The sequence below is a fragment of the Genypterus blacodes genome, unplaced genomic scaffold (assembly GCF_046128005.1).
Source record: "Genypterus blacodes isolate CSIRO-AG114 ecotype Tasmania unplaced genomic scaffold, CSIRO-AGI_Gbla_v1 ptg000222l_1, whole genome shotgun sequence".
Taxonomy (NCBI): domain Eukaryota; kingdom Metazoa; phylum Chordata; class Actinopteri; order Ophidiiformes; family Ophidiidae; genus Genypterus; species Genypterus blacodes.
In genome coordinates, this window is record NW_027467021.1 from 257501 (window position 1) to 271417 (window position 13917).

A 13917-nucleotide genomic window follows, 5' to 3' on the forward strand; every position below is an offset into this window, starting at 1 on the left:
CCAAAGTTAGCAGAACAACGTCACACATTTTCTCCGCTCACATCGCCCATCCTTAAGATCCCATTGGCTGTTGCTTGATTAATTTGTGCCGCTCACTAGTTCAGTCCTTCATATTAGGATATTCATCATTTGGTCTCGAAAAGATAAGTAACAAACCATGTACAGAACATTGAAGCTTTGTTGATGACTGCTGCACACCTGGAACTCAATAGTTTACAAGAAAGCAAAGATTGAAAATGGACGGATAGGGTTTTGTCACATGCAGATATTCTCTCATTGGCTGCTGCTTGTTTCCAAAGGTCACCAGCAGAAGAGTGGAAGCTGAAATAGGTTGAACATTGAAGGCAGCATTAAAGCCGCCAAGGCTGAAGTGAGCAGCATGATGTCACCTCTGATGACGCCTGAGCACCCTGGGGTCACACTGGAGCCGCAGCTGCACAGTACACACATTATTTGTTGTCTTTTATTCTTCTAGTATCTAATGACAAGGTGTTGCTTTGACAATTTATAGTATAAAGTGGACATAAAACCCCAGAATCATCCCTCAGCTTTTCCCAATTAATGATCAAATAAAACAAAAAAAATCGAGTAGAAAAGTAGAATTTTACCTCTTTACCGTTTCTTAAATGTTCATGTGAGGAGGCTTTTTTTTTTATTTCAATTTTTTTTGTATAAATTAATTCCAAGTTATCCTAAAATAATAAAAGTGATTTTGATTAAATCCGGAATAGTTTAGAGCCATGTGATGACAGTGATGTGGTTTCTTATCTGAACTGTTTTTAAAAAAAAATCCTTAAACAATTCTGAAAAATAAAAAATTATTGGCAAAATGATGTTGAGGTAATTATTAAATCTATAATACAATAATAAATATAATTTAAAATCAAAAATAAAAAATCTAAATCATTGTCACATGGATGGTCGGGATGTTTAGTGAAAAAAATCTGCCAGTGCAGTGAAATTATTTTAACTTTATTGTTTCCAGTAAAATCAACCTAGATCAGGAATTTGTGTCAGAATCTTTGGACCGAGACAGAAAACAGCAAACTGCAGCACCAGAAAATGACTTTAAAGTAATTTTCCATGTTTGATTGATAGAGAAAAATGTCACATTATATTATGGAATATTTCATTTCCTTGTGGTTCTTGTTGGGGACTTGTGCGTTGTGTGAATTGAAGTGGCCGCGCTGCCTGTTTCTGTCAAACCCTCACGCCAAGACCGCCTTCACTGCAGCCATAACACTCTCCCAGTGTCTGCAGCCCAGTTGTCCCAGTGAGGCAAGTCCTGCCAAGTCCTTCAAGCTCTATTCTTTGGAGTCTGACAACATATGTCTCCGCCTGTCTGTCCCCAGACTTTTCCAGTTCAGGAATGTTGTCTCTCCCTGTTCCAGAAGCACAAAGAGTCTCGTCTTTGTCCCCCTCCCCGGAGCCTCCACTCCCCTCTGCTCTCTGCCAGTCCGCTTTTTTTTGTTTCCGCGCTCGTTTTAATATCCACCATTGTCAGCGTTCAGCTCAGCAGGGCTGCGTTAGCGCCGCACGCTCCGCCGTAACGCAGAGCTGCAAGCAGACCACAAGCGCATTACGGCAGAGAAACCACTGTCTGACTGATAACTTTCTGTCTGTGGCATGTGTCAGTTTGTGTGTGGTGTCGTCTCATCGGAGCAGAGCAAAGCAGGAGAGGAGGAAAGAGGCTACAGAGCGACCTGGTGAAGTAGGAGAGAAGAGTCCTCAGCAGCTCTAAAACCAATACAAATCCTTGCTCTTATCCTGTGCCTGCAGACCTGAGGGCGGAGGAGAGAAAGGAGGAAAAAGAAGAGGCAGTGGAGGAGGAGGAGGAGGAGGAGGAGAGCGAGAGAAGGGAGATTAGGAAAAGAAGGGCAAACGTCAAGTTGATAAAAGCAGGAGGAAACAGGGAAGAGATGAAAGCAAGACAGCAGCAGAAAGGGAAGCTGACAGACGATGTTAAGATGTCGACTGACACACAAGTCTGTTGGTCTGAACCTCTTGTGGTAAATCGATCTGAGGCAGGCGGATACATTCACTTAGTTAAGGAGCTTTTTCACCTTAGAGTCTAAATCCCTTCTTTAGAACATGTAAACATGTAAACTTTACACTGAGGAGCTCAGTTAGTTTGCTGCTTCATCTTTTATCTCTTTAATTGAATGTTAATTCATATTTCCTTGATTTTTGGGTCAACTTCTCACAAATGGGTCAAGGTAAGAGCATTGTCCTTTTTAATAAGAATAAATAAGATTAAACCATGGAACAACTTTATAACTGAATTACTTAAAGCCTAAACCTCCTTTTAATGGTTCTGTCCACATGATGACAGCTGTGACAAACATGCGTCCATCAACAACAAGCTTGGGTTGGAATGGAATCATGTGGCGGCTTCACACTGAGCCCCATTATACCTGATAACACACTGGAGGGGGGGGGGGGGGGTGGTTTGTCATACTTTTGAATAACGGCCAATACCTGCGTCCATGTTGAGTCCGATCTCAGCTCCGGCTCCGGCGAAGGCGCCGCTCCAGGCCGACCCCGTCCCAGAATCCCCCTTCCCCCCCAGCTCGCAGGGTGAGGCGCTGGGTCCCGGTACCGAGCTCCCCGAGGTCAAGCGGTGGTGCGACCGCACCGACGGCACCAGCAGCGAGCCGTAGCGAGGGTCGAACGCCGCGCCGTACATCTCGTGCATGCCCGCGCGCGGGTAGGCGGAGCTCTGGGTGCCTATAGCGCCGCCTAGCGAGTAAGGGTGGTGGTGATGGTGGTGGTGGTGGTGATGGGACGGGTGCCAGGAGTCCGGGCTGGGCTGGTGAAGGTGGCTGTGCAGGGAGGCGGAGGAGTACGGGTCCGCCGGGAAGGAGAGCTCGGCGTGGGGGGCAGACAGAGCGCTGCCCAGGGCGGAGGAGACGGACGGCTGGTAGGAGCTGTTCCAGAAGGAGGGAGGGAAACTTCTCTGGCTCATGGGGAACGATCCATCTGCAAAGACACAAACAATTAGTATATTCACAAATATGTTTGACCTAAACGCAATTAAATTACATTCAATCTACAACACTAAAGTCTCACACACACACACACACACACTGTCACATCTAAATGTCTCTTCATACGGACAGATCATCAAAATACAAACAACATAGTCAAGTGTACAGAGCCCCTTAAAAGATGTGTTTTCACTCAGTGTGCACAGCATGACCCGGATGTGTAATTAGAACAGAATTTGGAAATGTGTGTGTATTTGGAGGCTGTGTGTGAAGGAAGTAAACAAAACATCCCTCTGCAGCGGTGCCCCAGGTTCACATTAATGTGTGTGTGGAGTTAGATGACATATTCTCAGATCTATTTCGGAGCCTGGATCATGTGTGTGTGTGTGTGTGTGTGTGTGTGGAAACAGATCTGATTCAGGCCGATTGAGGCGATCACGTGCTTTCAAACCGCGTTGGCAGGTCGACTGAACTCGAGTCCTAACTCGCAGCCAGCGACCGCCGCGGCACGTGCTGGAGCCGCGGAGTGAGGAGCGCTCTAATCCTCCCGTCTGTGTGTGTGTGTGTGTGTGTGTGTGTGTGTGAATGTAACAACGTCACGGCGGACCTGCAGGAAGACACTTCACACAAATCACACACAATGGCTGGCGTGTAATTACTGCAGGCTCATTTGCATCCGTGTGGCGTTTTGTGGCTGAAACGCCGGCCGCTTGAAAAAAAAGGAGCAACGGAGAATCAGTCAATCAGCTGTAGTGAACATGGAGGCCTTTAGTGTGAATGCAGCCTTGGTTTGCCTCCATCTGATGAGGCAAAGTGATCGCTTCACCCAGCGGCATTTTAATTGATCAACCAGCCGTTTGAGAAGCTTTTTACCGCTCTGTCTTCAATTCTACGTGAGGAGAAAACGGCTCCATTGAATGAAAAACAAAGGAACTTTTAGCTGCAAAATAAATGAATGACTCCAGATGTAATGTTGTGCTTCTGTCAGCCGCCGTAAAGATTTGCCCTCGCAGATCTCAACAGGAACATGAATGAGAAACTCCACCAACTGATGCGTTTACTACATTATGATAACGACCCGGTGTCAACGAGTGATCGACAATTGCTGGAAGCCGACTATGAATTATATTGATATATATAATACACACATCTCATTGTGGTAATGAATACATATTCACCTGCTAAGAGCTGATAACCCTCAAACCATTTCCCGATTCGAGAATTTTAGCGTCCCCTGATGCTCCACTGACAATGATACACTTCTGAAGGAAAAGACTAACACACACACACACACACACACACACAGGCAGACAGGCGCTCACACACACACACACCTCTTACGGCCTTGTGGCTGGTGGAGGAGTGATACGGTGCGGCCGGCTGGCTCAGAGCTCGGCTGAAGTGCTCGTCCACAACGGCGCTGATGTCGCCCTGGAAGTAGGTGAACAGGACGCAGCGGGAGCTCAGGTACTCGGCCCCCGGCGGCAGATCCTTGTCCTCCTCTTTGATGGCCGCGGGGGCCGAGATGCCGAGGCGGCTGCCGCTGTCCTGGGGGTCTTGCATTTTGGAATACAAGGCCAGTTTCTGAAACGGAGATGAGCAGATTCAGAAAGTGTTTATGTCAGAAACAAAAGCCTGGCTCAGTCTCAGGTTCAGAAGCGAGCAGAGGTGAGTGATGGAACATACTGGAACATACTGGAACATACTGGAACATACTGGAACATCACTGTGAGGAAGCGTGTCGGCCTCCTGGATAAGGTCCCTGGCTCGTACGCCTTCAGTCTCTCTTACAAGTTCATCTACTCTGAGCTTTCATGCAGGCAACTTTTTGTTTATGTTTGTGGAAGAAATGAGATTCTTAACTCTGCAGAAGATTCATATCAAATAACAAGTTGCATTTTCTCCTTTCTCCTAAGAACAGTAAAGGTGGAATATGCATCCTATTGTAGCTTCAATTTGCTGAATTACACTTGAACAGACTTTATACTGATAACGATGTAAATGCAACTGAAACAACACATTCATCACAAATAACACAACTAATAACTACATTTCTTCATATTTATTTGTGTTTATATCTGTTTACGTTTCTTTCAACATCATTTCCTCTTAGACAGATTAGAATGATGATTACCTGCTTCACACTCGCTCATGTTCCAATGTGTGTTAGATCACACACACACACTGCATGTGACACACTGTGCACACACAAAGGTTTGGTAATAATAATATAAATAAAACAATCATGGTGGGAAATTTATCCAACGGTGTTCTTTAAATTCAGATTTGATGAAATGTGTAAAAAGCAGAGCAGTGTGTGTGTGTGTGCGTGTGTGTGTGTGTGTGTGTGTGGCTCTGGCTGATCCGCAGGCTGTGCAGGTGACAGACACAGTGTGTTTTGACACTATGTGAAATATGCCTGAATGTTGACTGAGAGGTTTTAACCGAGCGAAAAATCCCGGAAAGACTTCACAAAAACCTGCAGCCTGAGCGCTAAGAGGCACAAACTCAGCTTCAAACACAAATCAAGTATTTGAAAGGGACAGAATGAGATCATGACATGTAGATCTGCTGCACAAATATGTTTGATATCAACGGATTCTCACAAACTCTAAATTTCAAGTTTGCACAAAAACCCAAGGTCAACTTTCTACACTTTCAAATAAATTACTCTTAGATAGAAAAGACATTTTCTTATTATGATGAATCAGAATCTGCCACTATTTGACCCTCAATCACTAAAACCTTTCAGTATTTCAGATTTTCCAGTTATATCAACAACAACTGAGACGCTTTCATAAATATAAAGCGCGTCATGTTTTGGCTCAACTAAAGCTCAATCTGAAACTGAGAGGTTTTTTTTTTTGTCATCATGTATTTTTAGCTTTGGTATGAAATTGGAAAAATCGACAAAAGCATTTATTCAACAAGACTTTTGCTATTCTGTCCCATGAATAAAGAACCGTGGAAGGATCCGGAGACAAACTCAACTTTTCCATGAGCACATTCTGATTTATTGTACATAAATCAGAATAGCTTTAGGTTTACTGGACGAGTGTGTGGCTGTGATAAGGAAAGTACAGTAAGGGTTCATTTTTTGAGTTTTAATATTTAATGATCATTGATAACACCTTTACAAGAGATAAGACAATTTTATCAAATCCCATAAATCTTATTTTTAAGCTTCAACATTCTTTTTTAACAATTTACAATAAGATTTTTGGAGAATAAGATTTTCAGACAATTGGAAAAAAAATGATCGCAAAGAGATATTTTAAAAATTCTAACTAGATTAAGAGATTAAATCGATATTATAAGAAAGCGAGAGTTTTAAGAGGAGACCACGTGGATGGATGGTTTACTTCTTGATACAGATTGAATGAGCTGACTAATGAACTTTAACGCACATTCGTACAGATATGACGCCGCTTTACGCTTCACCTGCGCAAAGTGTGTGTGACGCGTAAAGTTTTCAAAAACAAGAAGAAGAGGAAGAGTCGGTACCTGGTGGTGATACGGGCTGTAGGAGCTGAAGTAAGGCTGAGGAGCAAACACCTGGTACATCACATCCAAGCAGCTCATGGCGATCGAGTCACGCAGAGGAGCTCAGCGTCATTTAGCGCGGAGCGAGCTCGGAGCGCAGCGCGGAGCGGGACGGAGGTTTAGATCCACGCCGGGCAGCTGGAGAGGCTCTGCGGCGCTGCGTCTTTACGCACTGGACAGCGGCCCGGAGAAGCCAAGCGAAGCCCCCCCAACACACACAAACACACACATATACCAAACACACACACGTACAAAACACACGCTTACGAACACACACCCATTCACAGTTTGACCCCTCCCTCCAGCCAATCACAAGCCGAGCTCCCTCTCAGCCTTAATGTGCTTCTTAATTACGGCCAAACTAAAAAGCTGCAAACACAAATATATGATATGATTCACTTCACAAGTTCGTTTAACACGAATTTTATTACTTTTACAATTACAAATAATTTGATTGTGTTTGCAAAGTTGGAGCTACCAAACTGAACACACACTGTAGGATCAAAACAAACATCTGTGCTCATTCTCTCAATAAGGCAAAGGATCTGTAATATCTAGAAATGTACAAATAGTGTTTTGTTTTTCCTAAAATGTCCTTTTACACGGATTATGATTAAAGTTTGTACACCACAACCCCGATTACTGTGATGTACTGCTACAACACACTGTATGTCCATAGAATGTTTATGATCCCCCAGTTTAGAGGAGAATTTAAGTAAAATGGCCTGATTTGTGTGTATGCTGTGTATCTGATCATTTCATTTGCTATGTTGTGTAAATGTGCCTAAACATGAATCATTGTGTTGAGGCTTCAGTAAAGTAAGTGGTTCTGTTTTGATCTGGTAACCTTGTTATCTCCTGATGGACACTTGGCTCTAATTGAATGAGTAAACAAATCAAAGCAACCAATGGGAGGAATGTAATTCACACAGTCCCTCAGTGGCCTTCCAACCTCTAGCAGGTCAAAGGTCAAATACTTTGCTCCCAGTTAGGTGCTATTACCAAAAGCCACAGGGTCACGCACAACGACACCAATAACAGCTGAGTCATGGGAAAGACTTTTATTTACATTTAAAAAAAACGTGCAAAATACACAAAACAACAGAAAAAGAAATGTACAATAATAGTAGTTTCATTTCTTTATTTAAAGGTCCAGTCTGATTTACAAAGATTGATCTAATGCAGAAAAACACAGGATCTTCAAACACAATGACATCATGATGGCATTCATTGAGCAGATCCTAATGTTCACCTCACCTGATCTGGACCCTTTGGGCTTAGATGATCCTAGAGGATGAGGAGGAGGAGGAGGAGGAGGAGGAGGAGGAGGAGGAGGAGGACATATCAGCTGTGGACCCGGAGCGTTGGACAGGAAGGAGAGGACTTCAATAAAAAAAGGGATTAAAAAGATTTATACACACACACACACACACACACACACATTTATCTGTCTTAATCATAACAGCTCCACATCTTAGTTTCATTTCATCAGCTGTGTCACTCAGCAGATGAATGGAATGGAGTCGTCAATTGTATGAACTTTAAGAGGTTAAGGAACTCGTTTCTAAATAAATTATTTAACACACGAAAAGAAGGGAAACGTTATTTTCCTGCTATTGTCAAAGCGTTTCTTGTCACCGGGGCACTTGTCCTTTAGACTGACCTCTCCAGCAGCCGACACACACCTGTTCCTTACACCACAAGTGCTGCACAGAAGCCGTTCACACCAAAAATATCTCCGATTGAAAGGCGGCTCATCTCGCCGCCACCATTCATTCTCCCCGCGGAACGCAACAGAAACAGAATGAAAAATATCAATCAGGAATGTTTGGCATCCGTCCTCCTGTCACTCACCGGTCTGATAGATCTGATGCTCTGGATACCCTCCAATGTCACGACTGATTGTGTTCTTATCTTTGTTTTGTTTTTTAGATTTGTTCTTTAGATTTGTTTATTAGAAAAAAAAAAAATCTAACTCTTACCCACTTGCTGCAGCACCACTGTGCACACCGAGTGAAAACAGGCTAACCTCAGCGTGTGCGTCATGTGACAGACAGTAAAGGATCTAACATCACCGAGCTCAGGACCTTCACTTGACCTAAATACAGTAGAGGTGAACGTGGTCTTGTATTTAACTACAAATGAGGGAAAATAACAAAAAGCCCAGGCTGTCTCCTTTATTAAAGCCTCACTTAAAGACACATAGAGCTCCTATAGACGCTCTCAGCTCGCTTCTGTTTGCTCTGTCTGAGGTCCCAGAGCTGCAGGAGGAAGAATGTCATCCAGAATTAAAATGGAAAAAACACTCACTTTGGTTTGCTCCCAAATTCTGCGGCAGGATCGTTTCAAACTTTTGTCCAGACGCAGTTTGTCAAAGAAATGTAGTAAAAATTTTGATTCACAGCAACTGGAAAACTTTTTCTTTTGTGGTATTTTCCAATCAAAACACGACTTCCCTCCCTAAAGCAGCTGCTCACACTGTTATTTAAGTGATCAAACAAGAAAGGGACGAAACAGAATGTGCTGAACTTTGCTTCCATTCATCTTCGCCCTGCTCCTGGATTATTAACCTCGTGATGCGTTCAATGACTTTAATGAATAATAATGCAAAGACTCAACAAACTGCGATCTGAACATGAAAACATAAAGTCAGCAATAGTTTAAATCATATATAAGCTTCCGTGTGATGTGTGTGTGGCACAGCTGCACGACACAAGGAAGCGTGTGAGTGGAGGAGTGTGTGTCGCTTCATGCAGCATGTTCACACTTCGCTCACACACACACAGACACACACACACACACACTCATCTGGGCTCACTCTTATCCTTTTCCTTTCATTTCAATTCATTTTCAATAATTGTTTTGGAACACACGCCAATGATTGAAGACTTTGGTGGGAAGAAAAAGGTCAAGACTACTCCACAGTGTAGTTTGTTGTCGCCTAGAATAATTTATTGATCCCTCACACACACCCACACACACCCACATACACACACCCACACGCACAGACATGCACATCAAGTTGTCTTTATCATACAATTAATGACCCAGGAGTTTGAGATGAAAACTGGCCGCCTAAGATTGGGAGCTGTAACTAACACACACACACACACACACACACACACACACACACACAGTGGTCACTCACTGTGTTGGAATGCGTCCAGAAACACATGCTTGTAGCTGATCCTCCTGTTTTGTCTACCAGAGAGGGAGCAGCAGCTCTGTGTGCTGTTTTCCTTCTCCTTCACCCTGCAGCAGATTAGCTGCTGTGAAGTGACGCTGTCGTTTTGCATTTTAACTCTTTAATATCACTTTGTACACATGGGACCCCGTCCTCGCACAGCACGCTCACTGCTGCCAACAAGAGCGCACAAACTGCACAAAAGGCTAAATTCAATAATTCCAGAACTAATTCTTCAAAATAATTCATAATAATTCAAATCTATTAAATAAACGCTTGTGATGCTTTTAGAAAATGAGACGCAGATCCATTCAAACATATTTTAGATTTTTGTTCATCAGTTTTAATGTTGACTGTTTACATGAATATAGATACAGACCTTTGTTCTGCATGTGTGTGTACGTACAGCATACATACAGGGCACACACACACACACACACACACACACACACACACACACACACAGGAGAGAGCGGCTGAGCAGGTGTGTCTGGTTGTTAGAGGGCTTCTTGTTCGGCCTCATTCAGCCCTTCGCCGCTCGCTCTCCTTCACGCTTCTGAGGGTTTTGTTTGGCTGCGTGATGAAGAAGAACCCTGACCATGACCCTTCATCAACCACTGATGTTCCCAACAAGGTGTTTGTGTGTGTGTGTATGTGTGTGTGCGCATGTGTGTGTGTACACTCAGATGCTTCTTCATGTGTGTGGGTGCATGTATGCGTGAAGTCATCCTCCGTTTGAAGGAACACAGATAAGAATAAGAATAATCTCTCCATCCATATACAAACCAGAATCCTGCTGTAAGTCCAATAAACAGCAGATATGGATCATAATCACCAACATGTATGTGATCACACTGGAGTTACTGTGAGACAAATCAATTCAATGTTATAGAAAAAATTTAAATGTTCTTCAAAATAAAATACAACAAATTATAAACTGAAGCCTATAAACTTTAAACAATACATTAAGCAGATAGGGTTCAATCTTATTTCCACATAGGGATCCATGTTGAAAGCTTTAACAGACTTCTACTCTCCCTTGCTGCAGCACCACTGTGCAAACTGAGCGGATCACACAATAAAATGAGCGGAAATCAGAAAAACAGGCAGCAAGTGAGCGTCTGTCTGCTGATTGGAGTCCAATCCTCGCCTGTGACTGCAACAGAGAGGGTAAACACGCCAACACTCTGACACACACACACACTTTACTGCTTCTTGATGTAAGTGACAGGTGTGTGTGAGAGAAAGAGAGCGAGGGAGAGAGAGAGAGAGAGAGAGAGAGAGAGAGAGAGAGAGAGAGGTAGAGGAAGTAGTTAAAATCCAAACAGTAGAAAAAGTCTTTAACCCCACAACAGCAACAGCTAACCTCCGTCAGCTGTGTGTGTGAGTGTGTGTATGACCCTGTGTGTGTGTGTGTGAGTGAGTGTGAGTTTTTTCTTACACTGCCCCATTCATCCAGCCTGTCAGCTCTTTGGACACGCCTGACATCCAGCTCACAGGATTTATTGAAAAATAACAACCAGGATATACGTGCTGGGGATGCATATGTGTGTGTGTGTGTGTGTGTGTGTGTGTGCTGGGTATATGTTGTCCGTGTGTGTGTGTTGTGTGTATACCATGTAATATTAGAGAGTATCATATATATTTCCATCTAATCCAGGCTGGGTAAAGTATTTGTTTCTGTACGACAAGAAACTAAAGCTTAAGTGTTTTTGCTACAAAGTCAGACACATGTATCTCATGATAGAAGATCAATAAATGTGATATCCATCCAGATCGGTGAGACTAAACTCTCTGCGTGGACAGGATGAGACGTTGATGTTATAATGTTTATATGTTGACCTTGTAACAGAGAGGAAGCTGATGTTGGGATGAAGCCATCAGAGGGAAATCAGGTCGTCTCCACGCTGCGATGGCGTTCGTGTCAGATGATGGTCGCACAGCTCCGGACTGTGTTACGACCTTTGACCCCACAGGCAGGTCGTAACTAAAGTGATTCCACCTGTCTTCCTCACAAGACTCCACAGGTGTGGGAAGTTCAGAGGAGTCTCAGTCACAGGATAAACACAGAATCTGTTTGGACTAAGGAGACAATAAAGTGCTTGTTAATTTTTTTTTACTTTATGACTTTGCAGCTGTCAGTCAGTTATTGGGAACTTTTTAATTTCTCAACCCTGAAATCAAATAAAACTGACTGAACTTTACCCTCAAAATGTGGGAGCAGCCAAGTCAGGAGCAACAATGGAACGTTAAGTGGAATTAAAGTAGAGAATAACAGCAGAGAGTCAAGAACAACCTTGAAAAAGTCCAATCCAGAAGAAAGAAAGGGAAAAGAATGAACGTTGAAAGGTCGGAAAACAAACTGAAATGTCCGGATTGATAAGAAAGAAGCAGGAGGAAAGTCTAGGAAAGTCGGGAATATCCATGAAAATCGTGAAAAAAATCATCTAAAAATGAAGAATCAAATTTATTTGTAGTTTCTTTTTTTCAGGCTTTTTTCTTGACATATTCTTTTTTTTTTAATTTTTGTAAATTGCCTCCTTTTTTCTACAAGTGCATCTTGACTGGTGGGTTTACTTCATTACACTTCTTCCCCTCTTCTCTTCACCGCGCTCGTAGACGTCTCTCCTTGTCTCTCCTCGTCTTTCCTTGTCTCCTTGTCTCCTCGTCTTCTCCGCTTTGCGCCTTCCTTCCTTCCTGTCTGACAAATGCCATTTCACCCTAATTCAAAGAGAGGCGGGACACAAAGCTCACAAACAGCTTTTAATCAACGCATTGATGGAAACAGAAAACTGTATTATGCTGCATTAAAACGGAGGCTTTGCTTCCTTTTGACACAGCAAACGCATAACAAAACATCTGCAGTGTCCTACAAAAGATCTCCTTTACGCGTGAGGACGGCACAAAAGCCCGGCACAATCAATGCCTCACACTTTTCACATCTTTCAATTTAAAAGCATTTAATTTTGAATTCATTTGTATTTATTATTACACCGGGTATAGCAAGGGCAGTGTTTTCAAAGAGTCCCTGAATATCAATTTATTATTATTTTTGATTCATTATGTGGCGGTTTTTGAAAGAATAACTTCTCCGGCGGCCTTCCAGCAGGAAACCTTGAGGGATCAGGGTCTGTTTGTTGGCGGGTTCAGACTTTTAAAATCCAACACAAGCGAATGTCAGCGGCGCATTGCAGCGCGGTTCTGAGCTCAGAGCTGGAAATGCAAACACAACAGACTGATGGCCATTTTCTCAAGGTCAAGCTCTGTATTTTAGAAGATTTCTCCTGAAACTTTCTTTGGATGCGGCTCATTGCTGCTAGACGTTCCTGAAGAAGCCCCATGGTGAGAGCTTCATACGCTCTTATATCCTCTTGTGTCTGCAACCTGGTTTATAATTTGGTCTCAATTCTCAATCTGGTTTATTCTTCTTCTGCGTACTTTGTTGTCTGGTCTTAACTTTGCTCCACCTGCTTCTTTGTTGTTTCTATTTCATTCACATTAAATCTGGATATCTGGATGCATTATTATAAAAATCTGGAGTCGGGCGTGAAGCGTTTACATGTTGTTGTTAAGTGTTAAGTGTTAAGTGTTAAGTGTTAAGTGTTAAGTGTTAAGGTTCATTTACAGCTCCTGAAAAAAATCACTTTAAGAACAAGAGCCCTTTGTTGTGACTAAAATCTGACATCTGACCCCAAAGCAAGATTGGGTTCTGATTGCATGAACACATCACATTAACATACATGATTCATTATCTCAATGTAAACTGATACATCACTGTCTTCCATCTTCACCGTCTCAGTGTCTCAGATCTCCCTGTCTGATTCCGTCTGTATAAAGAATGTTTTTCTTTTACTTTGACTGAATTCAGCACACATAACTCTTGTTCCCGGCCTTGGAATGTAAAAGGACACAACATAGCATGATACATTAAGAGAAGTGGTTTGATTGAGTTGCTTTTGTGCGATAGATGGAAGATGGACTGTGTGTCGGCCATTCTGCGACGCGACCTTGCTGCAGCTTGAGCTTTTGTTAGCAAACACGTAACGGTGGTCTAACTTGAACCGCTCATTGATGGAGATCTATAGGTGCACTTGGTTAACATAATGTACACCTTTGATTACAAATCAAACGTCAACATATTAACGTGTTGAAGGTTCACACGTTACACGGGCTTCATTCTCCCGTTCGCTCGTCTGAAGGCCA

General features: G+C 42.9%; 1 protein-coding gene across 1 annotated transcript; it reads right to left on the reverse strand.

The window, feature by feature from the left end:
* Nucleotides 1–1737: 1737 nt before the first annotated feature.
* On the reverse strand, nucleotides 1738–6735 carry vgll2a (vestigial-like family member 2a). Its single transcript, XM_076170538.1, has 4 exons — nucleotides 6492–6735; nucleotides 4322–4571; nucleotides 2479–2979; nucleotides 1738–1781 (listed from the first exon to the last, which is right to left on the reverse strand). The coding sequence occupies exons 1-4, from the start codon at nucleotides 6567–6569 to the stop codon at nucleotides 1738–1740; spliced, it is 873 nt and encodes a 290-aa protein (XP_076026653.1). The 5' UTR covers nucleotides 6570–6735.
* Nucleotides 6736–13917: the final 7182 nt, after the last annotated feature.

Excerpts from the sequence above, each read along its gene's own strand:
- vgll2a (XM_076170538.1), bottom strand. The coding sequence starts at position 6,569 with ATGAGCTGCTTGGATGTGATGTACCAGGTGTTTGCTCCTCAGCCTTAC. Across the intron at positions 4,572-6,491 it reads ACAGCCCGTATCACCACCAG|AAACTGGCCTTGTATTCCAA; the intron begins GTACCGACTCTT and ends TCTCCGTTTCAG. Across the intron at positions 2,980-4,321 it reads CAGCCACAAGGCCGTAAGAG|ATGGATCGTTCCCCATGAGC; the intron begins GTGTGTGTGTGT and ends GTGTCTTTGCAG.